This window comes from Dicentrarchus labrax, unplaced genomic scaffold (genome assembly GCF_905237075.1).
Source record: "Dicentrarchus labrax unplaced genomic scaffold, dlabrax2021, whole genome shotgun sequence".
Lineage (NCBI taxonomy): Eukaryota > Metazoa > Chordata > Actinopteri > Moronidae > Dicentrarchus > Dicentrarchus labrax.
In genome coordinates, this window is record NW_026136704.1 from 20022688 (window position 1) to 20049918 (window position 27231).

The 27231-nt window shown below is 41.8% G+C and overlaps 3 protein-coding genes across 10 annotated transcripts in view; 2 read left to right on the forward strand and 1 right to left on the reverse strand.

Moving 5' to 3' along the window:
• Positions 1-16259, forward strand: part of dock10 (dedicator of cytokinesis 10) — a 65626-nt gene extending 49367 nt beyond the window's left edge. For 4 of the 8 annotated variants that reach the window (XM_051399173.1, XM_051399168.1, XM_051399172.1 and 1 more), the window contains 25 exons: positions 332-510; positions 1122-1238; positions 2030-2147; positions 2248-2369; positions 3149-3263; positions 3530-3596; positions 3982-4029; positions 6660-6770; positions 7278-7390; positions 7484-7599; positions 8231-8368; positions 8452-8634; positions 8735-8845; positions 8957-9172; positions 9288-9345; positions 10021-10122; positions 10685-10800; positions 10969-11091; positions 11173-11286; positions 12728-12874; positions 13021-13231; positions 13371-13561; positions 13639-13739; positions 14608-14746; positions 15213-16259. In XM_051399173.1, coding sequence (XP_051255133.1) covers positions 332-510; positions 1122-1238; positions 2030-2147; positions 2248-2369; positions 3149-3263; positions 3530-3596; positions 3982-4029; positions 6660-6770; positions 7278-7390; positions 7484-7599; positions 8231-8368; positions 8452-8634; positions 8735-8845; positions 8957-9172; positions 9288-9345; positions 10021-10122; positions 10685-10800; positions 10969-11091; positions 11173-11286; positions 12728-12874; positions 13021-13231; positions 13371-13561; positions 13639-13739; positions 14608-14746; positions 15213-15260 — 3104 coding nt within the window. In that variant the 3' untranslated portion in view covers positions 15261-16259. Of the gene's footprint in view, positions 1-331; positions 511-1121; positions 1239-2029; positions 2148-2247; positions 2370-3148; positions 3264-3529; positions 3597-3981; positions 4030-6659; positions 6771-7277; positions 7391-7483; positions 7600-8230; positions 8369-8451; positions 8635-8734; positions 8846-8956; positions 9173-9287; positions 9346-10020; positions 10123-10684; positions 10801-10968; positions 11092-11172; positions 11287-12727; positions 12875-13020; positions 13232-13370; positions 13562-13638; positions 13740-14607; positions 15021-15212 lie in introns of all 8 variants that reach the window. The other 4 variants (XR_007884605.1, XM_051399171.1, XM_051399175.1 and 1 more) reach the window with 4 other exon arrangements.
• A 1923-nt stretch (positions 16260-18182) lies between these two features.
• Positions 18183-22434, forward strand: LOC127362907 (uncharacterized). The gene is made up of 3 exons (XM_051399185.1): positions 18183-20088; positions 20588-20810; positions 20942-22434. Exons 1-3 carry the CDS (start codon positions 19758-19760, stop codon positions 21069-21071), a joined length of 684 nt encoding a protein of 227 aa, XP_051255145.1. The 5' UTR covers positions 18183-19757; the 3' UTR covers positions 21072-22434.
• LOC127362010 (guanylate cyclase soluble subunit beta-2-like) lies at positions 22380-26864 on the reverse strand. The gene is made up of 15 exons (XM_051397258.1): positions 26852-26864; positions 26675-26748; positions 26364-26458; positions 26067-26227; positions 25877-25976; positions 25492-25724; positions 25314-25401; positions 25041-25144; positions 24721-24937; positions 24320-24640; positions 24060-24208; positions 23836-23982; positions 23216-23370; positions 22902-23098; positions 22380-22729 (listed from the first exon to the last, which is right to left on the reverse strand). Exons 1-15 carry the CDS (start codon positions 26852-26854, stop codon positions 22380-22382), a joined length of 2394 nt encoding a protein of 797 aa, XP_051253218.1. The 5' UTR covers positions 26855-26864.
• Positions 26865-27231: the final 367 nt, after the last annotated feature.

Genomic DNA, 27231 nt, shown 5'->3' on the forward strand with positions numbered 1-27231 from the left:
TGAATCTGCTACTGTGTATATGTGTGTGTGTGTGTGTGTGTGTGTGTGTGTGTGTGTGTGTGTGTGTGTGTGTGTGTGTGTGTGTGTGTGTGGGGGGGGGGGGGGTGTGTGTGTGTGGGGGGTGCGCGTCTGCTACAGTGGTATGATGATAATGAGATTCATGGAAAATTGGCTTGCCGCATTATTTGCTCACTCTAACCAGAATTTTATTTAGAAATGGATTAATTAACTCCCTGATGGAAAGCAAATATTGGCATTAGCGTTATTTAACTCACGTGCACGTCAGTTAATTTCCATTTAAATGTGAATCATTTGTGCTGTCTCTCCTCAGTGTCGGTGCCTGAGTATAACCTGACCGGAGAGTTCTGCAGGAAGCACTTCCTGACTGGCCTGTTGCTACGGGAACTGGGGCTAGCACTCCAGGACGAGCAGGACCTGAGACACCTAGCCTTGGCCACCCTGAAGACTCTAATGGCCAAACACTCCCTGGATGCACGCTATGCCACCAAGGTAGCCAGAACACATGTTTACACGGGAGGAAACTAAAAAGCATGAACAATGAGTCATGATCTCACAGTAGGAATTCTTCCTTTGTGACTCATACAAACACATACACACTGACATGTGATTGTTCGTAGCAGCTGTGAGCAGCAAAGACACGGTCTTAATGAATGCTGGGAAGTGACCAGATCAGAGCGAGCCAGTAATCTGCCCTCTGGTAAACAGTACCAAATACTGCCAACCACAAGTCAACAGCAGGGCTGTTGTGCAGAGGCTGCATAAAACTGGCAAAATCATATTTAATGAAAGTCCACAATGGCTGTATTAAATATTGTGTAATTGCATTGACATTTTCTAGAGATTAGCCAAAGACCGTAGAGATATAGACCATCAAATCTTAAACACAACATTAATTAAATAGTAATGAACTCTCCTGAGGCCCAGTGTTATTTTTATTAGAAGGGGACTTTGAGTGGCTTTGCGAGCATATTGAATACATCATTACTAGCTTATTAAAAATCAAAGAGCATGTTGATTTGTTGGGGTATTACAACATAATGTCACCACCTATAGAATATGCATAAATGTTTAAAATGCAATTCCCCTTTCATTGTCTGCAGGAAAAGCAGGCAAGGATTGCATCTCTCTACTTGCCTCTGTATGGCCTGATCCTGGACAACATGCCTCGATTCTTCCTCAGAGACCTCTTCCCCATCTACTTCACTTCTAGTGACCAAGTAAGAGATGATGATGGATTTTCTGTGTGCTGCTTTTATTGACTGTGTGCAATGGCATACATATCCCTGCAGTGTTTGAAGGTGAAAACATTCAACATCGGTCTTGTTTTATTTATGACGGCATGTTACCTCCTGAATTGCACTGATTTCCGGCATGGTAGAATCCCCATGCCTGACTTACTCTCAACACAACCCGACACCAGCACACATTAGTGCAAGCAACACAAGCTTTAAAGCTGTAATTTTAACAAAAAAGATATTTTTTTCGTTCCTGAATTAGACCTTTAACTGTAGTTTAATTTCTTTTCTGTACTTACTCCCAAGCTGGACAAATCTTTGCAGCACAGGCTCTTGTCCTTAGTTGTTATAGGTTTGCAGTAACCGCAGGAATCACCTAAAATTTACAGTGTTGCTGACTGCTCTCTGTCAGTCCTCCTCTATTTGATTTCCACCACACTGTAAACAAAACATTGTGTGCTCATTAAAACCGTACATGAATCACCTTGCAAGTTTAAGTGTAAGTACCGCAATGCAACGGTTGATTATAATGTAACTTTGAATTTTTACTTTCATTGTGAAATCAGTAAGAATAGTAATAAAAACTGGATATTGTGAGTTAAATACATATTTTCATGAGAGAACTGCATGAGACCTGTGTTCTCTCGCTCTCATGGGTGCTGTTGTGAATTCGTCTCTGAAGTCTTGGCAACGTTTGTAGCCTGGATCATAAAATAATAAGACTCAGGTGTAACAAAAAATATATTTCCTCCCCCTGTCTGCACCCCTACCAGGGCTCTCGAGATGACCTCAGTGTGGGAGGGGGAGTGGCCGGAGGGGTGATTCCTGTTACTCGTCATGGCAACTCTGTAGATGCCTCATTTTCCAAAGAAGTACTGAACTCCATCACAGGTAGCTGTGTGTAGCTGTATATGTATTTCTGATGTCTATATAAAAATGTGTGAATGAGGACATTGATGCTGACACCCCTCCCCCTCCATCTGTCCACCAGCCTTCTCATCCTTAGCAGTTGCCACGGGTAACCAGGCCGACTCTCGGGGTTCTCTGATCAGTGTGGACTCCAACCCGAGCAACAGTGACAGGAACAGTGAGAAGATGGATGGATGTGAAAAGGTGAGAAAAGAGAAGAGTTAAGAAAGCAGAGAAACAGACATCACGTTCTGTGTTATGACACGCTCCATATGGTCTTTATTTCTGACTCTGGCAGACGAACAGAGAGCATATCTGTCAGAAGAACTTAAATTGTATAAATACATGTTGGATATGTACAGTGGATCTTCTTCATTGTTAGTCATTCATAATGAATTCTACATTATATATGGATTTCTGAAAGAGGAGTATGCAGAAAAACTTCCATTGGCTTCCATTTTAGTGGAGTTGGATACTGCTACCAACCAAATGATACCAACTAAAGAAATACTGAAGTTGAGAGGTCCTGGTGGTTTAGGACTAAACATGTAACTCTGTAACCTGCACTCTCCTCACTTTCTTCTCCATATGCTATGTAATAAAGGCAAAAAAAATACTTTACAAAATACAGCTGCCAGCAACATCCACTGCTACAAACTTTACTGGTACCAGAACAAGCTCTCTTAATATTTAAAAAGATAAGTAATTCTCATATTTCATTTCTGAAGTGTCCAGTCACAAGTTCTGTAAATTTTGTTTCCCAGGTATAAATGATGTTGCCAAACCTTCTCCTGCCTGGAATACAGTTTTTAAAGGGAATTGCTGAAACGTTTATTTATGCATTAGTTGTTGACATGAAAGCAGTAAAACTCCTAAAATCCCCATTATACCTAAATTTCCCTCCAGCTTGCTGAAACCCTTAAATTTACGTAAAAAATAACCCTAATACTAACAGTATATCATTGACTGTATTTCTTCCTCAGTTTGCTCGGCCGCAGTCCCTCATAGGCTACGGTTCTCGTTGTGACAAGCTGGACCAGGCAGAGACCCGCAGTCTCCTCATGTGCTTTTTGCACATCATGAAAACTATATCTGAGGGTAAGGAATTACATTTTAGCAACATTCATAAGGAAGATTCACACAGTCCAGTCAGGAGTTGGTTATTATATTTGCTATTATACAACATGTGTCTTTCTAACATACTAGATAGTTTTTTTCCATTATTGAATTATTGGCACTTGATAGCCCTCAAGAAATCTGCTGTGTGTGTGTGTGTGTGTGTGTGTGTGTGTGTGTGTGTGTGTGTGTGTGTGTGTGTGTGTGTGTGTGTGTGAGACATGATGCCTTTTTTTACCTGTTTCCAGATGTGCTGGTGTCCTACTGGCACAGGGCCATTCACCAGGAGATCTCAGACTTCTTTAACATCCTGGAGTAAGTGCTTTTCTTTTATCGTTGCAGTGTTACCATGGCTCCTTTTACGCTGACTAATGATACTGATACACAGATACAAAAAAAACATTGAGACAGACAGTGAGGATGAGAGAAGAAAAGGGGGAAAAACGTAGCCAGAAGGGAACAGATGAAAGTAATGACACAGCAAAAGAAAGAAAAACAAAACAGACTGAAATTCCAATGTGAGCTCCCTATCCACTGAACGTTGCAGTAATTAACTGTCTGTATTTCCTGTTTGTGTCAGCATCTAGACTCAGTTTGATCCCATGCACCTCATTTATCCTGTGTTCTTAACTTACAAAACAACTAAAAACAAGCAAACCTTCACCTGTCACCAAAGATATTACATTTTACTTTTCTTCAGGCTGTGTCTTCAGCACTTCAGGTTCCTCGGAAAACGCCACATAGCCAGGTGAGTCTGTGCTCGTCTCTGCTCCCCTCTGCTTTCTCTGACCAAGGTCTCATTCAGATGCATTTATTGTAATGCTGCAGATGTGGAAACAGCTTATTAACTCAACATACATGTCGCAGCCAAAGGTTGCAACACTCCCCCACTGATACATAATTCATATAATCATGCGCACACATGAATGCACACATGTGCAAATGTAGCCACGGAGACACGTATGTGCAAACACACACAAACAAATAAATGAATCAGACACAGTCGGGCAGAAATACTAATATGTGTTCTATATGCGTGTGCATGCTCAGAGATGAGCTTCAAGAGGGGAAGTGGTAAGGGAGGGAAGAAAAGGAGGAGAGGGGGAGGTTGAAACTCCTGGATCTCGCTGTTGAGAGAAAAGCACTGCTGGATATTGTACTGTAGTAGTTGGCAAGCACAGGATGGGGGTTGTTATTGTGTGTGTGTGTGTGTGTGTGTGTGTGTGTATGTATGTGTATGTGTATGTGTGTGTGTGTGTGTGTGTGTGTGTGTGTGTGTGTGTGTGTGTGTGTGTGTGTGTGTGTGTGTGTGTGTGTGTGCTCCTACTGGAGCTTTGCCATTGGCACCGCTCGACTCCTCCATCTTCTGGTTCCTCCCAGCTAATTAAATTAGCCCTCTTTTCCTTTCAGCAATAAGATGCTGAGATGTAAGCCAACAAAAGGCTGGAAGAACACACTGCTTTACTGTGTGTGGAGGCATTAACAGAATAAAGATAGCTGGAAGCCTTGCTAGTGCTCTCAGACGTAGTTGAGCCTGTCTGGGGCTGCTAGCTACTTAACATTCGTCTGTAATACCAGGCCATGGGGGATTCACAGTCTTACGCCTGTGTCTGTCTCAGAGTCTCTCTCTGTTAGCTCTTTGAGGCCTGGCTGAGTCAGTGTGGGCACCCACTGAAGTTCAGGAGTGATGAATTATACTAGTAGTGTGAAGCCAGCCAGCAAGTTAAGAAGACAGTCAGACAGTCAGCCTATCAGACAACAATCCAGTCATTAATGCCCCTGAAAAATTGTTTTCAAATTTTAAATATTTCTCTATAGAATTAAATATTCATGATAAAAGCAATAGTAAAATGATCAAAACTGCTCATCTGCTTCATCAGGAATGTGTGGATGTGGTTTGATCAAAATTGATTGACAGCAGGCTGGCAGCATAAGCAAACTGTGATCAGTTGGTCATTACATGTTGCTAAATTCTAAATGGTGCATGATCGTACAAGACCTCACCATTTTCTGACAGAGCCCCACCCTCTTCAAACTGGTGAGATGAGATCAGACAAAAAAGAAAACACAGAAATCTCTCATGTAAAATAACCAAAATTGTTCCGAATTTGGCAGAAAATGGTGTGTTCTTCCTCGGTTCCAGCGCTCGTGGAAGGTTATCGGGGCCTTTAGGTTAGCCAGTAGTTACAGTTATTGATGGTTTGTTTGTTGGTGCAAGCAGCCTCACCTCCTTAATGTAAGCATATTTTAGACTTTAGCCGAGATACACACGCGCTCATGCACATGCACAATATACACTACATGACCCAAACAAATAATGGTAATGTTTTCCCCACGTTCAAACCTTGCTGTTGTAGTATTCCCACCACAGTGCATGCATCATCCCCTCCCTCCCTGTGCATGCTGTGTGTGTGGCTGCACATTATTGATGTTCTGTTGCATCAAGTAACCCCTGCTGTATTGACATAAATGCTAAATAAACAGGAAATGTATGCTGGCACTGTATGTTAGTTTACATCCTTTAACACATTTTCCTCATTGATGTTGCATGTCCACCTTGTAGCCCTCTGTCTCCTCACCCTGCCTCATGACTGGCCGGGCTCCACATGCTGCTTGGCTTGATTGAGTTTCCTTAATGGGCTCTGAGGCGGTTGTGTTGATTGGCTTACACAGTAGTTGTGTCCTCTTTCTTTTGGCCGGCCAAAGCATCGCTTGCTTTGTGTTTATTAGCCGCCGTGTTCCCGTTCGTGCTTCATTTAAGCACCACGAGAATACGATATGTTGAACATCTGTTTGTTGAAATCCATTTACTAAGCTGATTTGTGCTGCAGCTTAACTGTCTATTAGTTTCATCATATCTATACATCCTAATCTCCTTGCTGTCTACTACATTAATACTGACCTAACCCCAATCTCCACTAACAACCTACCAAGTGTTGATATACCATTTACACAATATTACACTAATGGCAAACTAAAACCATTGACTCTGCTACGCCACTAACCTTTCCATCTGGCTGACCTCCCTCTCTATATGAGTTGTTTGATCTTTCTCTCTGACTCCAGCCGCTCCCATCGCACCAAGGTCAAATCGGAGCTCCTGTATGCTTTTGGCATTTGGCTTTACAGTGTGACCTAGTTGCTAGAAATCTGTAACAAGGTCACAAAAGTGTAGCAAAAATAGTGCTGTATTGCAAAGTATTTACATTCACTCTATAATGTCAATTCTTTATTGATTCCAGGCGTGCTTGAGCAACTATTAGCAACGCCACACGTAGATAATATAACTGACTAATGATGATAATGATCGACACTAACCAATGATGGTCACGACTAAACTAACTAATGTTAGCTTTGATGTGATTGGCTCGTGAACAGGAAGCTAGCAGCGGCAGTAAAGCTGGCCCAGTCCACCCACGCCAATGGCACCCTGAAGGGCTCTAACCACCCCTCCCAGTCCTCTCAACACTCAAGCCTCTTCCCACAATGGTAATAACCCTCCACCAGGAAAACACCTAAGCCATGATGAGAGTCTGAGTCTTTGGTTACTGAAATTGTTCTTAATGCTAATGATTGTCTGCTGACAAAATGTAAACATTTTCCTAAATAACAAGAGACTCCACATTATTTGAATACAACCTACAGCTATTAGATAAATACATTCTTGTCCTGTGTATATTCATCTTTGATGTACCCACTGTGTGTTTCCATGTTATAGACTGTGACTGTGTTCTCAGCATGCCCCTCCTCATACCTGCAGTGTTTTGAGTGATTTGCCCCCCTCTGTCTCTGTACCTCCATGTGTTAATAGACTCCCGATAACTACATGGGTCTTTACCTGCCTACTAAAATGTGAAAAATCTCTGGAGGTGGTTGGCCTACACTTGCCACTAGGTTTTGTCGCACATTTGCTGCAGTGTAGTTTAAACAAGTATTAAATAATACGTGCAAGCACTGTGATTGATACTAGCTGCTGATCCCTGCTGTTGCCTCCAGGATGGCATCATCTGGAGGGGAAGGTCACAGACATGCTCGCTCCCAAACTATGCCCATCATCAGGGGGAAGAATGCTCTCACTAACCCCAAACTGCTGCAGATGATGGAGACAGGTACAGTGACACGTTCACACACATTTTGACTTGGAGGAATGTAAAGTTACTGAGATGGATTTGAGTTATTTCTATGTCTGATTCTCTTTCCAGATGGGAATATTCAGGATGGAGACACGCTGAGTCCTACAGATATTGAGGCAAACTTGTCCACTGAGGTGTCGCTCACTGTGCTGGATGTACTGGAGCTCTTTGTTCACCATCACAAGGTTTGTGGTCCTTTCATTGTTTACGGTCTGAAACTATATTTAGTGTTTGTGTCATCTATTGTTTTTGTATTGTCTTTGTACATGCAGTATATATTGTGTATATATTTGTGATGTGAAGCCTCTGAATATTATAGTATGTTACATTAGTTTTATTGTGTTAACTTTGCTTTCAGTTTTTGGATTTGACAATTACATGCAAATGCAAACAAATACATTTAAATGTATGGCTTTAGCCCTTTTATTTGTTCATTTGTTTAAAAGGCTGTATATTACACTATTTAAAAATCTAATAATAGTTACATTTTGGCTATGAAAAAGTTTTAAAAAATGTTTTGTTTCTGCTTCTTGATAAAAAGAAACGGTAGTATTCTCTATATATCTGCTACCATCATTCTAATGCACAATACAAATAGTTGTGTATCCTCCAGTATGAATTGCAGTGTAAAACACATTTCATGCACACCAAAACCAAGCCATTTATACTCTACTGCACCCTGGTGGCTAGACAAATCTGTGGTTTTAAAAACAGTGAAGTAGTATTTGCATGAAAGCTTTCAATTGGAAAAAAAAGTTGAAACTTTGATGGTAAATTGTGTTTTCTGCTTTCTTCTTCTTACATTCATCCATACAGAAGCAGCTGTTGCTGGATGATGGACAAAACGCTTTGATGAAGAAGGTGCTGGACACCTACTTGCTCTTCTTTCAGATCAACCAATCAACCACCACTCTACGGCACATCTTCGCTGGACTCAGGCTCTTTGTACAAAAGGTCCAGCAAACCTCATGTGCACATATAAAATCTGCGTGAAGATTACTGTAATTTTTCTGACACGTGGTTTTGTCTTTCTGTAGTTCCCCAGTGCATTCTTCCAGGGTAAGGCAGACCTGTGCGGCTGTCTATGCTATGAGATCCTCAAGTGCTGTAACCATCGTTCCAGCTCCACCCAGACGGAGGCAGCTGCCCTGCTGTATTTTTTCATGAGAAAAAACTTTGAGTTTACCAAGGGCAAGTCTATAGTCCGCTCACATCTGCAGGTCAGTGAGACCAAATTAGTGGTACAAATGTATAATATCAGTATTGTGTTGTTTCACTGTGACATTTTCCTCACAACCACGCTCCTCCTTACCACTTCAGGTTATCAAGGCAGTGAGCCAGTTGATAGCAGATGCTGGCATTGGAGGCTCCAGATTTCAGCAGTCCTTGGCTATCATCAATAACTTTGCCAACGGAGATGCACCACTCAAGGTGGAACAAGTGTTATATTGTAACTTTATCATCAATAATTATGTTGTATAGTAGTATTTCATTCTACATCTGTACTTAAAATAATCAACGTTGGTAATATGTGTCCTACAGAACACTCCATTCCCTGCTGAGGTGAAAGACTTGACCAAACGGATCAGGACCGTTCTGATGGCCACAGCACAAATGAAGGAGCATGAGAAGGATCCAGAGATGCTGGTAGATCTTCAGTACAGTCTGGCCAACTCCTACGCCAGCACACCCGAGCTTCGACGCACCTGGCTGGAGAGCATGGCTAAGGTTCACGTCCGCAACGGGGATCTCTCAGAGGTAATAAACGTTGTCCTTTTTTCGGATTCAATTACTTCAGAAACTTCACAAACTTCAGGCTTTTAGAATGATGTATTACTTACATTTCATGGTATTGATTCTGACTTTCCCTCAGGCTGCCATGTGCTACATCCACATCTCGGCCCTGATTGCTGAATCGTTGAAGAGGAGAGGTTAGTGCACACATGCTGCTGCTTTGACTTTACTTTTTGCAGCATGGTTTGTGTGTTAATGCGCATGCACAAATATTTGTGCATACGCAGAGCTATGATATTGCTGTTGTCATTTGTGCATCTTTGCAGACATGGTAACTCTTAACCAGAAAGTTTGATCACAGCCATCCTTCAATCCGCAAACCTTTCTTTCTCTCTGCTAACGTGGTCATTGCAACTCTCAGTCCTTCACATCATGGGGGTTGATTTGTATGCCTTAAAGTGAGCACACAGATTAATAAGGAACTCATGGGGAATGAAGTGGGATAGTATAGATTTGTCTTTGCATCCAAATACCATTCCCATCCACAACTTCTAGAAGAGATAGTCTACTCATTTTCTCTGTGCTTCATGTTCCTCTATCTGCAAATGTGTTTGTTCTTATGCGTGCATGCTTCCTCATTTAGAGTACAGCATGTGTGTATCTCTTGCTGCACCTGTCTGACGTAGTTTCGCATGCACTTTACGCACTGAGCCTGTGTGCCAATAGCTTAGCATAGCATGCCCGTGTGCTTGGCTGATTCATGAGCCTCGTCCTTGCGCATAAAAGGCAAAAGCAAGTGGACATGAACTTTGTAAACCTCCTCCTCCTCCTCCTCCTCCTCCTCCTCCTCCTCCTCCGCTCCTACCAAACAGGCTACTGGAGAGCTGACAAGGCCAGGATGTCCAGTGTGTCCCCTGAAGAAAGCCCTGTCTATAACTGTAGCTCCTTACTAACTACCTCCCGAGATCAAGACAGTGAGTGTGTGCGCCTGGGGCCTGCTGGGTGGTGGGATTGGGAGTGCAGAACATAGTGATGTTTAAACTACTTGCAACTGGGTGAAAGGTGTTGATACTGAAAGGTGGACATGGTTTAAAGGGACATCAAGTTGTCAGGTACCAGTTCAAATCTTAACTACTCCATTGTTGGATAAGGGTTTCCACACTGTGTAGTTAAATGTTTTGAGGACCACTGTTCTTGCCTTAATGATATGAGATTATGTCAGGTTATCGTTTTTTACTGTCACTGTTTGACCTTTGCTGTTCACTCAAGTCTCACTGGATGAGATGTTCAGTGTCACTGGGGTTTGTTACGAAGCACGCTCACATTTGATGTTTTTTAATTTTTGTCTGAGTGTGCAAAAATGGAATGCTTGACTGTAACAACAGTGTAAAACTTCTTGTATTTTAATACAAGGAAATATGTGTTGGATGCATTTTGTGCATCTGTATGTTTAAAAGAAACAGAACACTAGCAATAATGTGTAAGCTTTTATGGCAAGTGTATATCTGTTGAACTTACCTGCCCTTTTACCCTTTGAAACCCCAGCGTCGTTCTCTATGGGCTGGGCAGCGTTTATGTGCATCAGCCCTAATGTCAAAGAGGAGGGTGCCATGAAGGAAGACACTGGTACACAAGACACGCCCTATACTGAGGTCAGCGTTTGCCTTTAATCTTGAACAAAAGTTTTGCTCTATACAATAACATTTTATAATCATAACCATTGTTGCCAGTTTGAGAAAGTGTGATGTGCTCATGGCATGGCAGGAACTGTGTTTCCCTTTCCTCTCTTATATGCTTCCCAACATTTCTGGACTGTGCAGGACACTCTGGTAGAGCAGCTGGAGTTGTGTGTGGATTATCTGTGGAAATCAGAGAGACACGAGCTCATCGCTGACATCAACAAACCTGTGATAGCCGTCTTTGAAAAGAGACGGGATTTTAAGGTAACTGTTAACCCTTTCACTTTTGTATGTGTGTCTGCATATTGAGTTTAGCCTTACATGTGTGTTTGTTTGTGCCAACAGAGGCTGTCAGAGCTGTACTATGACATCCATCGCTCCTATCTCAAGGTGACTGAGGTGGTGAACTCAGAAAAGCGTCTCTTCGGTCGCTACTACCGTGTAGCTTTCTATGGACAGGTGAGCAACAGTACACACTTTTAAAAACATACCTATGGTTTCTTATGCCACAACAGAACAACAGTAACTAAAACTCTGCAGCTGACAGATTTGACAGACAGAATTACCGGTACCAGATGTCTCCATTGCTTTACTGTGCCATACAAATCAATGTAAACCTGGTAGTGCTACTACTGTATGCCTCTTGTAAGCGCTATCAAACGACAACTTGGCCAACACATGTCCTATGGGACCTCTTTTCAATGGGACACCGTTTTTTGTGCTGTTTAGCTTTTCCAGTGTCATTTTCCAATGCTTTGTGTGTCTCAAACCAAGGCAGCAGACGTCAATGCCAATATCTCAATACATCTGCAAATAAAACCAAACTTTCTCTTTAGAAATGATGAGAGCATATTTTCTATAAAAGGTGAATTGTGCCCTCGTTTTCTTCTTTCTTTGAATCCCTGGCTTTATCTTTTAAGAAGCACTGTGCGGTTCTGGCTCGGTTTTTAAGAACTTGGATCCTTGACACAGTTCCCTATGTGTTAATGAGGGGATTGTATTTCTATGCAGGGATTTCAGAGCTCAGGAGTGAAGAAAGAGTTTAAAAAGCTGATAATGAGAATATGAAACCTTCTCGCTCTTGGAAAAAAGGAGGAGAACAATACAACGCCTTGTCAGTGAGGCATGGAGATGGGAAGATTAGGAGACCAGATTTTCTTTACTGAGTCAGTGTCCTTAATTTCTCTGTCTGCTCTTTTCTTCCATTTTTTTATTATATACTATATCAAGATTGCGGTAAGTTTTGTATGTCTTTGATTTTCCAATTTCCTCAGTGCTAACCACTTTTACCTCTCTTCTCCTTCTACCACTATTAACATCTACTGCTCTTACCCTTTGAAGGGTTTGTGTCAAGCTTGCTGTGGTCCATTTTACTTTCCATAATCTCCAACAATTTAGTTTACTCCCCAAGCATTAAGAAGAGCTGATGTCAAACAGCAACTGTGGACAGGAAGATGCTAAACCTCATTCACCTTTGACATTTGACTCCAATGCTGCTTTGAAAATGACCTTTGACCTCTCCCATCCAGAACCTAACACTGGCACCCTGTTAGGGCTGAGTTGTTCTAACACTTTGTTGTGGCCTATGTGTACAACCAGCGACTCAAGAAACCACCAGGGGGCAACATAAAATCAGACTGACACGTATACAGCATATAGCAACATCATCTATATTTTATTCTTGCATTACATACACACAAACACCCATACATGTAGCATGCTTTGCTAAATTGTGTGTGTGTGTGTGTGTGTGTGTGTGTGTGTGTGTGTGTGTGTGTGTGTGTGTGTGTGTGTGTGTGTGTGTGTGTGTGTGTGTGTGTGTGTGTGTGTGTGTGTGTGTGTGTGTGTGTGTGTGTGTGTGTGTGTGTGTGTGTGTGTGTGTGTGTGTGTGTTCCGGTAGGGTTTCTTTGAGGAGGAGGAGAGCAAAGAGTTCATCTACAAAGAGCCGAAGCTGACAGGACTGTCAGAAATCTCCCAGAGATTACTCAAACTCTACTCCGACAAGTTTGGAGCTGATAATGTCAAGATGATCCAAGACTCCAATAAGGTCAATTACAGAATTTGACCTGTTTATTGTGTTAAGTTATTTGTTAAGATAATCAAAACTGAATGATTGCCTAACTTATATTATTGCATTATATATAACTTTGCAAACATATTCACTATAGCTTGCTCAACATCCTTTAAAAACAGGTCAATCCTAAAGACCTGGACCCCAAGTTTGCCTACATTCAGGTGACGTACGTGGTGCCCTACTTGGACGAGAAAGAACAACAGGAAAAAAGGACTGATTTTGAGAGACATCACAACATCAACCGCTTTGTGTTTGAGACGCCATTCACTCTGTCAGGGAAGAAACATGGAGACGTGGAGGAGCAGTGCAAGAGACGCACCATATTGACCAGTAAGTATTAGTTTCCCCCTTTGAACAAAGAAACAGTAGAACATACATATGTTTGTACCATTTCTGTTGTTCAGACTGATAGGGAACTATAAGGTAGAATCTGTCTGACCGGTGAATTGTTATTTCTCTCTTTCTTCAGCGAGTTCCAGCTTCCCCTACCTAAAGAAGCGTATCCAGGTAGTGGAGCAGCAGAGCACAGAAATGAATCCGATTGAGGTAGCCATTGATGAGATGTCACGGAAAGTCTCTGAGCTCAACCAGCTCTGCAACATGGAGGAGGTAGACATGATCCGGCTCCAGCTGAAGCTACAGGGCAGCGTCAGTGTCAAGGTGGGGATTCTTCCAAAATACAGATTTTGGTGTGAATGTGGGTGCTTTGTTTATCTCACCTGACCTTCCCCTTTCAGGTGAATGCAGGGCCTATGGCTTATGCCAGGGCGTTCTTAGAGGAGAAGAATGCAAAGAAATACCCAGACAACCAGGTCAAACTGCTCAAGGAGATCTTCAGGTAGGATTAAATTCACAATTCAGTGCAAAGTGTTGTGGATTTTGTTTCTAGCATTACACAGTAGGTATATATTTTGCATGAAGGTTTGAATTTTGGAATTTTATACCCTGAGTGTCGAGGAACAATAGAAGCCCTGCTTGCTTTTGGCTACTTTAAGCATTTGATAATAAAGCCAAGCTTTTGTATGAGAACTGTGTCAGGGCAAATGTTTTACAAAAGGAAATCTAAAACCTTATAATAAGACCAAATAGACCTACGTTATTACACTGCCAACTGCCAAAACATTATATTGTGGGATATGTTAGGCAGCGATTCCCTTTCAAGTGTAAACTGAGAGTGTAAAAAGTTGAATAGTCCACACCCATCATGCTCAATTCAAAATTCTATTTAATAGTTTTTTAAGTGAATAAACATAAATGAATACACAATGTGTTACAGCTGAATACATGTTGGCAATGTTTGAACTTTTTTGTTTACTTTTTGAATTTTTTTTTTTTTTTTACCCAGATGATTAGAGGTTAAGGGCATAATTGTCAGCACTAACAATGACTATCTTACTGTCTAACTTTATGCAAATAGGTGTAAGTAAAAGGAAAGGAAATCTTGAAAAAAACAACAACAGATTTTTGGCCCTATTGCACCTTCAGATTTATAAATGCAACAATTTTCTCCAAAGTGTAAACTCTTACAGTGTTAAAAGCATCATTAGGCAAAGCTGTTTATGTGTAATGAATGTCAAGAAACAGTTAGAGCGTCACAGTTTTTGACTTTTTCAAAAGAAATCCTTTCTTAGATCTTTTAAAGGTCAGGTTCAATGGCTTGATTCACAGCATTCATAATGAGTACGACTTTGTTTGCCCCCCTGCAGGCAGTTTGCAGAAGCCTGTGGTCAGGCTTTGGATGTGAATGAGCGTCTGATCAAGGAGGACCAGCTGGAATACCAGGAGGAGATGAGAGCTCACTACCGGGACATGCTGACTGAGCTGTCTGGCATCATGAATGAACAGGTCTCACTAAGCAATGACCAATGAGTGTCCAGACTTATGTTATTACCACACTGTTGTTGTTTTTTTTCTCATTCAGTTGCATGGCATAGTGAGCATCATCTTTTGCTTCTCATCTTTTATGACGCATTTTGCATTGTCGTGGGTATCAGCTTCTGTTCACACTTCTCTCGACTTCTTTTTGAACTTCTCCTCTCATTACAGCTGCAAAAAAGTGTTCTTGCTGCCAGTACCTCATCTCTCTCTAACAGCTCTCTGTCCACTCTTTCTAAGACTGGTATGTCATGGCATCAAATTCCTTCATGAAAGACATCATTTCACATTCACGTACTTGCTTACCTCACTTTATCTGTCCTCCATATCGCAGCCTATCCCAGTCTATCCAAGAGCCAGTCTTCTAGCTTTGATACTTACCTGCTTTTGAATTTTCCTGTTCCAATGCAAGCTTTTTATCCCTGCTTTTGTCCAGATTCCTCACACAAGACAACCAGGAACGGAACGGCACAGCGCCTACTGAATGGCCAATAGACTCACAAGAAATTCTTTGTGCGAGGGAGGACTTTTTTTCCCCCCAAAAAAATGACTGGAGTGCCAGTTTGAGCCTCAAAGCAGCTCATTTGCTTGTTTCTGACTGTAGTTGTTTCCTGCTGCAGGGAGCAGCGGGCTAGTGGAACTGTGACTGACAGAGTGTAGAGAAAAACAAGGGAAGAAGTGTGTAGACTGTGGTCGTGATAGTCTGTAGTCCTGTCGTTGAAAACGTTGACTATCTACAGTAGAGGCCAGGCTGCTGGACTGTTAGCTACTGTTTGTTTTGGTTTTAGAGACTCGATCCATGTGTCATATGGATTCCCCTTCCCTGCCAACTGATTCATTAGCTTACATACTGACACACAAACAAATACACACAGTGCATATGTTCATACACAACATGCACACAACATGCGCCTTCTCTCCACAACCCTGTCCCTTTAGAGAACAGTGACCTTACTGAGCTCGAGGTGCGTTCAGCTGTATATGTAATATATAGCTTTCTGGTGCATTTTGATGACAATTTTTACATTTCTTTCTGTGGAATATCATTGTACTTCAAACTATTTCAAGAGATCTCGTGAGATAGCTAATGTGAAAAAGAATAGATTTGGATTACAGGTCTTTGACTAACAAAGGATCTGAAGAGCTGAACGCACCTCCAGTTCCCGTCTGAATGTAGAGCAGCTCCACATTGCTACTTTGTATCCTTGCTAACGTTCTGGAAATATCAGCTTGCCAATTTTCAAATGGAAACAAAAAAAATTATGTTTTGTAACATTTTTATGATTGAAACTGCATTGTTACTGTTATTATTTCCTGTACTGTTTTGAATTGTAAATAAGAAATATTAATATTTAAAATGTTTGAAATGTTTCTTTTTATAAAATATACAATATATAAATATTTGTTTAGCTGAATTTAAAAAAAGAAGAAAAACTAAAGTTTTATGTATAACATTTAAATAAAAATTTGTTAATGTCCAAAATTAATTTTCCTCAGAATTTCTTCATCCGCTGTCCCAGTGTCAGTGTTGCTGCAATTGCATGTCCTCTATTCTGTTCACTCAGTATGTTAATCGCATTAGCCCAGGTTTCCATCCATGTTGAATGGGATAAAAAAGCTTTCTAAAATGAAATTGTGCCTTGGCTGCAGCTGTGCACAGCAGCCCCTCGTTTCCTGTCTATTGACTGGACCAGGCAGCAGCTAATTATATGTAATTGTGAGGTCCTTCACCTGCACAATAGATGGAAATGTGGGAAAAAGAAATGTGTAATGAGCAAACTTCAGCCTGAAACAAAGAAGAAGAAAATCACGTTTTGCCTTGGTCCATGGTGCAGAAGATAAGGTATAATATTTTTTAATCCATCAGCTCTTAATGTTAACTATATTGTTTCCTATTTAATTACATGCATAGAGACTTAAACATTGAGACAACAGAAGGTCAGTAGAGGTTGAACCGCCATTTGTCATGTGGGAAACTACTCATTCTTCAGTTGTGCCATGTACTGTCTGCTATCACATTTTCTTCAAGGAGCAAGTGTCACTGTAGTAACTTAATAATGTGGTACTCGGCTTTAAAAAAAAGCCAGTGCTGAAGGTGAAACGGCTCTGCTGCATCAAAGCATTCAGATAAAAGAGGTCAGGGTTGTTTTTGACCAGTAGAAAGGCATTTGGTTTTAGGTCAACCTGTCATGTCACCTCCCTCCACCATCAATGCCACAAAAGTTGCCATGTTTATACGTTGAAATATTAAAGATATTTCATTCTTAGATATCCTGTATGCATTTTGTATGTGGATGGCTCAAATATTTTCTCCTTGCACATCAAATGTTCTGTAAAAACACAATACATGTACAGTAGTGAGAGTTTCAACATAACAGAGGCAGGGTTGTTGTTGTTGCTGTACAGTAAATCCTGCCTGAAATGAAAGGTCCAAAAGCAACAACACTTTTGTTTCATTGATTTCTTTTTCAAAGTCAGAACCAAGTCAGCAGCCAAATGAACCCAATCTGAGCAGTTTGTTTACATCTGATGGAGCCTAGAGACTCTCATCATTACCAGAATGTATCTGTCTGTTTGTTCTCAGACTGTCTCCACTGTGTTTACCCTGGATTTTTGTATTCCTTTGTGCTTTGCATCTTCATTATCGACTCTATATTTCATTGTAACAGCAACTGACGCCCCAACCAGACAGAGTATGTGTGGAGCTAAGATGCCATCTGCAAACAGGAATTAGTAAAGAGAATTCGGTTTTAATTAATAACAAGGAGACAGTTGGATGGGTTTTTGAATGACCTTCTTTTCATTCATTTAATTAACTGATATGCTGAATTTTCCCTCTGGTAGACTTTGCTGTAAGTAACGCTTAATATGAAAATTTTTTAAAAAGGTTTTTAGTTCTGATGTTTTCTGAGCACACTCCTTAACATGCAGTATTTTGTGTGTACTACTAGCTGAAACTAAAATGACCCTTAGCGTAGTCTGTTGTCTCAGAGTTTTGTCTGTTCATTCTGTTTGCCTTTTTGTGACTGCAGAGGGGAACATCTGTAGGTCCAGGGTAACGTATACGATTTCTAGATCTTGTTCTTCATTAAACAGGCTTCTATCAGAATGAGTATTCGATTCAAAAAGCATGCATATATGGCTGGTTGTAAATAAAGTAATGCAGACAGAAACTTATGATAAAATGTATTTATTATGTGAGAAGACCTAAACATCAGCAACTGAGCTTTCAGTGAAAGTGAAATGACATTCAAATGTAGCATGTGCTCTGACATAGACCGATGTTCCATGGGATCTGGTGTCAGTTTTTTTCCAATAGTTGGGTATAATTACTGTCCATGCAGAGAGAGAGCAGAAGAGTGGTTGTTTATTTATTGATGTTAAGCCTGGGGTTGTGGCACTGCACATAAGAAGAGGTTAAGTGGCCATGAGCATAGAGCTGGTGGTAAAAGACAGCACACAGTCGTCTGTCTCTCAATCACTTGTCTGTCTTTATCCCTACCCCACAACACCGCTGACACATTTATATCTCCGACTCTTCACTCTCCCTCTGTGGTCGCACACCTGAGTTGCAGCAGATTGAGTTTCACTGTCCTCCTGCCTCGTCTTCACACACTCCCTTCCTTCCAGCCAATCGGTCTTTCTCTCTTTCCCTCAGTCTCATCTCTCTCGCCTCCCTCTCTCTCTGTAGCCTATTTTGTGAACCAGAAAGAGGGGGCTGATTAGGTTTCTCTCCTCCACAGACCGGCTTATGTGTGCCTGTCTCCCTCCCCGTGGCCTAGACTCTGGCAGGGTCAGGTTGCTCTGAGCCAGCACCATTCAGTCCAGGTCACAGAAGACAAAATGTCTCAAACCTACCTGGTAGTTAATGGCTCTTCCTGACAATATTTCATGTTTATCTTATACTACTCTGTGTGTGGGCAGTGTTTACCTCTTTTCATGTTGGAGTCAGGCCAGCTAAGCTACAGGTGTGCTCAGAGACTGTCTGGTCTATTCATAATGGGTTACAACCTGTGCCCACATGAGCTCCATTGCAGCACCTGACCATACAATCCGGGCTGTGGAAGCCCCATTGAGTGTAATTATCTGTAATTTCCTCCTTTGTGTGCAGCCTGCCTGTATTTGATGTCTGTTGCAGTGATTCCTTCTCTTATTATTTATCAAACGCCTGTTTTGTTTTCATGTGTTTTTTTCCCCAAGACTGCCTGTCATCATTGGGTTAACCCCCTGACCTCTGCCTTTATCAAACAACATGCATATTCATGAGGTCCACAAATTTAATAGGCTTAAATCAGAGGCCGTCCAACTACCCCACATGTCTCTCTGTCTTCTGAATGAAATGAATGACACCTCAGTGTGCATCCAGTCTGCACTTGTACCATCAATCAATCTGACCTTCTTTTCTGCCTTATATAAATGCTCTTGCGCATCACAACCAGAGAAAAACACTGAAGGCGGCCTTTTCTCAGTTTCCTTCCTAGATTTATCTTTGCTGACAGACGCAATTAATATTTTAGAGGGAGGATATTGTAATCCCAACAGAGACATGAGCATTACAAGAGGAAGAGTGAGGTGCCAACAAAATCTGGTGTCCTCCCTTTTTTTTTTTTTTTTTTTTTGGAGCTAAAACATGAAGATGCTTCACGTGTTGCAGGACCACAAAGTTGTAAAAAAAAAAAAAAAAAAAACCCTTGCTATTTCAGTGATCCTACAGGTTTAGTAGGTCTCCCGCCATTCAAGCTCTTCTGCCGTGCACATTTCATTTCCGACCCCTGCTTAGTTTTCCTGAAACTGGACGCCGGGTGCTAATTAATAAAACATCCATTGTGTGCTGCTGGCTGATCACCGGAGCCCTTTCAGCTGTATAAGTGGTGAAAGGCGACATAATCTCCCCAGAACAAGATCTGGACTGAGATTGAGGCACACACAGTTGAGAAAGGCAGACAGTAAGGAAGACCACAAACCCCCTTTGGGGAGCAGCATGTTCAAGCCCCAGCAGCACGGAGAGCTTCTCCTGCGCGATTCCCCGCCGGTGTTTGGGAAGCCGTGGTACTGGCAGCGCAGCAGCAGCACCATGGAGAGCACCCGCAGCCTGGCGCAGGTCATCATGGAGATGCGCGATGAAATCAAGAAGCTGGAGGCGGAGAACCGAGAGCTGCGGGGAGACTACGGCCAGCGGTCATTTGGGGCCGTGCCAGGAGAAGGCAGCCCGGCGTCTTCGGCGGCAGAGCAGCGGGCGGGGATTGAGGAAAACCCTTATGTGAACCTGAGGCGCAATGCGTCTGCGCCAGTCCTGGAGGGACAATACAAAGGTAGGCTGAAAAAGGGCCTGTACAGGTGGTTGCGTTTAAACTTGTGTGTTTTACCATTTAATGATGAAAACAGCACCATAGACATCAAAACTCATAAGGCAAATTCCATAGTACATGAGAAAATGATCTGTTAAATAATGTCTCTTATTGTATAAAATTCTAATATCAACTCATTCTTCATTTCCCACAACACTGTAAATGGGAATGGGGGAAGAGCATTTTAAATGAGCTTTCTCCAGCACCACACAAAAAACACTACATACTCCAATTCCCATAATGCGACTCAGTAGCCTCTGATTGAAACATTCATAGAAATGGCAAAATGTGAAAATGACAAGAAAACCTTGTATTTATTTTAAAACATGGAAAGCTGGTACATTCAAAGATAACATGAGATTTAAATTAGAATCAGAACATTTCCTGAGTTTTCTTCTCCATCTCTATCTCTATCTCTGGAAATGAATCCATCCCAATCCACCGTGTTCATGTTATTTCACAGAGAACGCTGTCATGACTGTCCGAAGGTACTCTATAAGCTCCAACCTGTCTGGGGTGACCATGAGAGAGGGAAGGACTGGCAGAGCACAGCAGAGCGACACTGGATGGGGTAGACTACAAGAGGAAATCCAGCATGGGAGCGGCATGTTCGAAAACTCAGCCAGAGCAGATGTGGGGAAAGTTACCAACAGGCACTCTCTGCAGGAATATGTACACAAAAACAGGTACAAACAGACACTTCTTTTGAAGGTTCTCCCCATTGATGGCTAGTATTTGAAGCTATTTTCTCTCTCTAGGTTGAACCGTTTCTTAAATTGCAGCTTTGTTACCATATGATTTTCTTTTACCCTTTTAGGACCAAGGTAAAAACTGTCACATTCCTTCTACCTGTGGATGACATTTACACCAACCGGCCGGTTCTGACTAAGCACCAGGAGGAGCCTAAAATCACCGAGTTGGCTTCCATAACTGAGACAGATTCTTGAGAAGCAGAACTTTGTTTTAAAGACTTTGGCTGCGGCCATGAGACAAAATGCACACATGAACTAAGCCTCTGTGGCCTCAGAACAGGTTAGCCTCTTCATTTAGGTCAGTGTAGACTGGGCTCTTACTGAGTGAGCCAGCAGACCGATTTTATCACACCTGACCACACAAACAGAGGCCTCTGGTTACAGGTGTTGTTTTCATCTGGCCATGGCAATCCAGGCCCGGTCAACAGTGATGAGACACAGGGCCCTCTGCAGTGGGGATCAGATGTCTGGATTCCTCTCCCAACCGTGGGGTGTCGTTTCTGGAGTGAGACGCTCACCTGTAGGTAACAGCTCTTTTAAGGACAGCTGTGGTCACTGACTCAGGCCTTGTGAGCAACAACACACCTATTATTTATTCATCTTTGTTTCTTTTCACAATGTAAACTTATTTGAATTGTGAAGGGGCCGTGTGTGTCTAAACATCCTGACAGTGTTCCTAAAGAGTGTATTTTTTTAGTCCATATTACAAAGTGTAATGTCTGCTTTCGTGTTTGGAAGGCTCCTTGTGAATATACCAGTGTTTGACATACTAATATGACAATTAAAGTAAGGCACGTTTAAATGTCACTGTAAGCTGTTACCTGTGATATACGCAGTGTTATGAATTGTTTTGACAGATGTTAAGAAGCTCAACTATTGTTACAATTATACTTAAATTTCTTATATCTCAATCATTATTGTGAGTCAGTTTAAAATAGTACAGTAATGTCACATTTATGTATTTATAAGGCTGGATACACAGCTGCATTTTGTTTTTTGAAAATTCAACTGAGGTAAAGTGGTTCACACTAGTGAAAAGTAGCCGTGAAGTTGCTATATTAATGTTTTGGCATTAGTTCAAATAGAGGCACCTGCACACTGAGAAAGACGTTAGCCAAAACGTTACTTTTCTGCATTACAAATTAATGATACAGCAAATGAACTAAATAAGATTGAGTGTGTTTATTCTTCACCATATTGTATGAAAACAATTGATCTGATCTGAAATGATCTGAATATTTGTACCTTCTGTAATCACAAGATGTATTGTCAATCACTGATAGGGCAAATGCATTTATTATTCAGTATGACAGACAGATACATGAGCAACAAGCAAAGCATACACTACATCCAAAGTATCACAATCAACGGAAACATCAACAATGCAGAGAATCTAGCAATCTGATGTAGTACACGGTGAGAATGAAAAAAAGCTGTTTTGTTCAGCACTGGCACATGTTGATAAATCATTTATAGTCTGCCATACAGCAAGTAATTACCAGCTCACAGGACCACACAAAACCTGGTTAGGGTGTGTTTGCTTTGATTGTTGGTTTCCACAGCACCTGCAGTCAACTGTTGGTCCTCTGTGTCACTGTCTAAGCCGTCCATGTGTTTTTCTGTTAGTTTGACATCTGTTTGGCCAAATTCATCTGTATCTTTTAACTGGTCTATAGCTCCACCCTCTGATTGGTCATCAGTGTGCAGGCTTCCGTAGCTCTCTGAGTCCCGGGGCTTGATGGCTGGGCAGGCTTGGGGTTCAGACATATGTGAGCACGGTGCAGGTTCATTCAGGCTGTCGCCATAGTTCATAGGGATCAAGCAAAGGTCATCCCTGCGCTGCCTCTGAAAAGCTACAACAGGGTGAAAAAGTGAATGAGAGAAGGAAAGAGATTGGTGTATTATAGCTTATGAAGACTGCAGGACATTTAAAAACCAAACAACTGCCAATTAAAAGTCCTTGTTCTCCAATTTAAAGAAAACATACATGTAGAATTAGGGATATTTCTCAGACAACAAACAAACCTGATCTGTGGAGACCTGGCTGGTAGCTCATCTGGCTGTCCTGCTGTCCATCCACAGTCTCTAAGTCCGAGAGACCCATAATCTGCTGCTCACTTATTCCTATGTTCGTTTCAAGAAAGTAAGTAGTCATTCTGCCCTTCCCCTTTACCTCGATCTCCCCTCGCTTCTGGATAACAAAGCTTTTATTCTTCAAAGCCCTAGGAAATGTTAGACAGGAGATGTGGAAATCAGAAAAGGACATCACAGGGTTCGTGGTAAACATCAAAGTGTGTATGAACGCATGTGTTTTTATGCTTGAATATGTGCATCCTCACTTGTAGACGGTTGGGCTCAAATGGATCTTGTCAGGGAGGCCGTGACTCTCCATGCGAGATGCAGTGTTGACTGTGTCTCCGAACAGACAGTAGCGAGGCATCTTCTCCCCAACTACACCTGCCAGGACAGGACCACTGTGGAGACCCACACGGATCTACAGACATACGACAAGCCGTATAACAGATGCTGTGTCACATTTCATGCATAAAAGCAAAAAAAAAATCCTTTTGATTGCATTTGCATTTGCAGCGGTATTCAAATCATTTACTTGCATAAAAGTAGCAATACCACACTATAGAACATAACAGTATTAGCAACAGTTATAGGCAAAAGTGAAAGTATTAATTACGCAGAATGTCATTATTATTGATTTTATTAATTTGTAAGCAGTACTAATGTTGTAGTTGGTCAAGGTGGAGCTAATTGTGATTAATATGGCATTAAGTAGTTTATTCTGTAATAAAACATTATGTGTTACAAGCTGAGCAGATGTTTTGTGTATAAAATCATAATCTGCCAAGTTACATGTAACCATAGCTGTCATATAAATGTGTTGGAGTAAAAAGTACAATATTTCCCTCTGTGTATTTGAAAAAATGGAGTACAAAGATTCCTGCACCTGAATGGGTCCTCCTGTCACAGGGTTTATAACCTCCCTGGCAGCCAAGATCATACCCAGGGCAAAGTTGGCCACTCTTTCAGCATGGCTCGAGACAGGTATGGGCACCCCACCTACCACCATATAGGCGTCCCCTATGGTCTCCACCTGGGAAATGCCAAAGAAATACATTCAATTGTACTGATCTGAGTCTGATTGAAAAGCGTTCAATCTGTTGTGTGTACCTTGTAAACATTGTGCACGGTTGTGAGCCTGTCGAATCTGAGGTACATGGAGTTGAGCATAAGGACAATTTGGATGGGTTCACACGTGGAGCAGATGTTTGTGAAGGTCACCACGTCACTGAACAGTATGGTGCACTCTTTAAATTCTCCTATAGGATATACAAACACATACATAAAGACACATCGCAGTCATATTATATTATATTAGTCATACACAAAAACAAATTATGCAACATTAATAGCATCTGTATTCAATTAACCTGCTTCTACTGTCTTGCCCTCCTTCAGCCGGTTGGCTACATGTTTGGGCAGCATGGCGTACAGCAAGTTCTCAGTCTTCCTCCTCTCCTCCTCCAGGTGCTGAGACAGGAGGCGGAGCTCCTCTTTCTTCCTCTCCAACTGATTGGACAGCTCTATTTCAGCCAGTCGCTGCTGATTGAGCAGAATGAGGTCGCGGGTGACGTCATGGGGTGCGATGTCAGATATGTGCATGTCCCTCTCCTCCAACTCCTGAAGGCTTCTCAGCAGAGGAGAAGCTTGATAGAGCATGCAGTCCAAAGAGGGCATCCAGATCATCTGACCTGCAAGGAACAAACCTAAATACTTCGTCTATCTGCATAGGGTAGACAATATATTGTTGGGTTTTATTTTTGTCCTCTACCTCTGAGCTGCAACATGGGCCTGTCCTTCCACACTTCAGGCATCATGTCCCTGCGTGTCTGCAGGACAAAGTGGCTGTTGATGAACTTCCTGATGCTGGAGATGGTGAACGTGACTTCAGGATGCACAATGCTGAAGTAAAGGTCCAGATGGATGCTCATCGTCTGGAGCCCAGGGACGATCCTCTGGAGGTTCACCCCTGCCTGGTGCACCACCAGCTGCCTCAGACATCACCAGGATCACCTCAGTCAATTTAATATGATCAAACACTCACAAACCTCTAATATACTGTATTTGTCATTTGAACGTGGTCACCTGTACCTGCTCATCGAAGACTATATGGAAAGGGAAAGCATGGCAGAAGGTCTTCAGGTCAATGTTAAGGGCTGTAGGGTACACCGGCTGAAAACCCCTCAACAATTTGCCTGTAAAGCAAGACAAAGGGTGTAACTTTGCACATAAAGGTACCTACAGGCGTGTGACTCCTGCTGGAGATCTTGGTTACAATTTTCAAGTTCTACTGATGTCTCTGACTTCTGGCTCAACCTGTTGCTCCAAGTTTTGTATGTATATTTATGGCTGTCTGTACTGTACCTTTCCCAATGTGAACCAGCCCCCTAATTGTTTCCCAGTGACTCCTTTGCATGGACAAACTGATACTGGATCTCTTTTGATGAAGTGGCTGAGGACGCAGAGAGGACACTATAATAGATTCATATTTATTGTTATGGCTCATTTTGTCCACTCTCGGCCCTCTACATAGTTAGCTTACCTCTTTAATCCAGATCATCGCATTACGTCGGTTAGCTAAAGGCTGGAGGGATTGGGTTCTTGGAAATGGCTCAGTTTCACTAATAACCACACTGGACTGAGCAGCCGGCCACTGAGTCACCAGGAAAACCACATGCTCCTTCTTCCCAGTTCTCTCCAGCTCCTCCAGCTGGTTGACAATCTCCATTGTGATCTCACTGTTGAAAAAATCTTTAGCAACAGCTCCAATGATACCTGTAAAAGAGAGTGGTGTCACCTACGTATCATTGCTGCAAGTGTGTTTTATTTATCTGAATGTCAATCAAATAGTGACAAAATTGAAGGAGTAATACAAAAAGTGATAATACAAAAGACATTTGTTCTAGAAGAAGTGTTTTCTTAATAACCAGGAACAATGTGGCAGAGTCCTCGGCGGTCTGAGTAATAGTGGAGAAGCATGGTACCATCAGGGTTCCTCTCCACCCGAAATGATGGTGCATTCATTTCCTGCGAGACTCAAACAATGAATCATAAATCACAATCATAAGAAAAACAAGATAAAAAAAAGACCACATGAATTAGCATGGGAGCAGGCACCTTGTAGGAGAGGGCGAGGTAGCTGTGAAGTGCATCCAAATTCTCAGTAAATTCAAACAAATTTCCTCCCAGAGTCCGCAGCATGTGATCATAGCCTGAGCGTTTGCAGAACTCAAAGAAATATTCTCCAAACTGCCTCAGGACAACCTCTGGCTTCACTCCTGCCAGAAAAACAAAAACAAAGCAAAAGCAGGATCATATATGACAAACAAAATCATTTATTTTGACTTATCTTTCTCCAATATTTCAGATTTTAAACTATGAAACAAAAGTGAGCACACATGGTTATTAATATACCTAGAAGCTTGCAGGCTTCTGCTACTAACTGCATGGTGATTTCATCCTTATAGACTTCATATGTCAGGAAGGTATCCTGGACTCCAGCTTCATCCCTGCACAGGATGGTGATGGATTTGGAAGAGAGCGAATTTATTGTTTTTGCATTTATGATAATGGGGATACAAACAGAAGAAGAATTGTTGATTTGAAAAATGACCCTAAAAGTAATGCATTCATTGGTGGCTACACAAAGTAATAAGCAGTTTTCAAGAAAGCCTTTGAAAGAAATCTATTAATACTGTAAACAGAAAGGTTGTTTGTTTGTTTACCTGAGCTTGACCCACGTCTCCTCGCCAAACTTTTCAACAACCAGCGATTTCAAACAGGTGTTGATAAATCCATACTGAGGAGGACAAACACATTCATCTTTCCTTGTAGGTCTGGTGAAACAAGTTAGTGAATTTAAAAAGCAAGCAAAAGAAAAGAAAGTGTAAAAAGCAGCCTACCATATCTTTGACAAGTTTAAAGCGCTGTTTATCCACCAGCCCTTCTCAGTGTCCTCGTCACATCGCAGCCATAAACCCCGCAGACATCCCGCACCGACTGGGCTGCAGCTGTATGAGACTGACAGTACAGAGACAGACACACTGGAGCTCCAGTCTTCAGGAGCTTCCCCGTCCAGCCTTCTGCCGAAATCAGAGTCTTGGGCGCGAATATTACAGCTTAATAAATCAAATAAAGTTTTTTTTTTTTAATATACATATTGCTCCTTACAAGCTACAGTTTGTGTGAGAAATGTTAAGCATCTTTGCAAAATGTATTGTATATTTTCTGCAGGATCGTTAATTTAAATATTGGACGAATTAAAACTGGATCACATTTATGG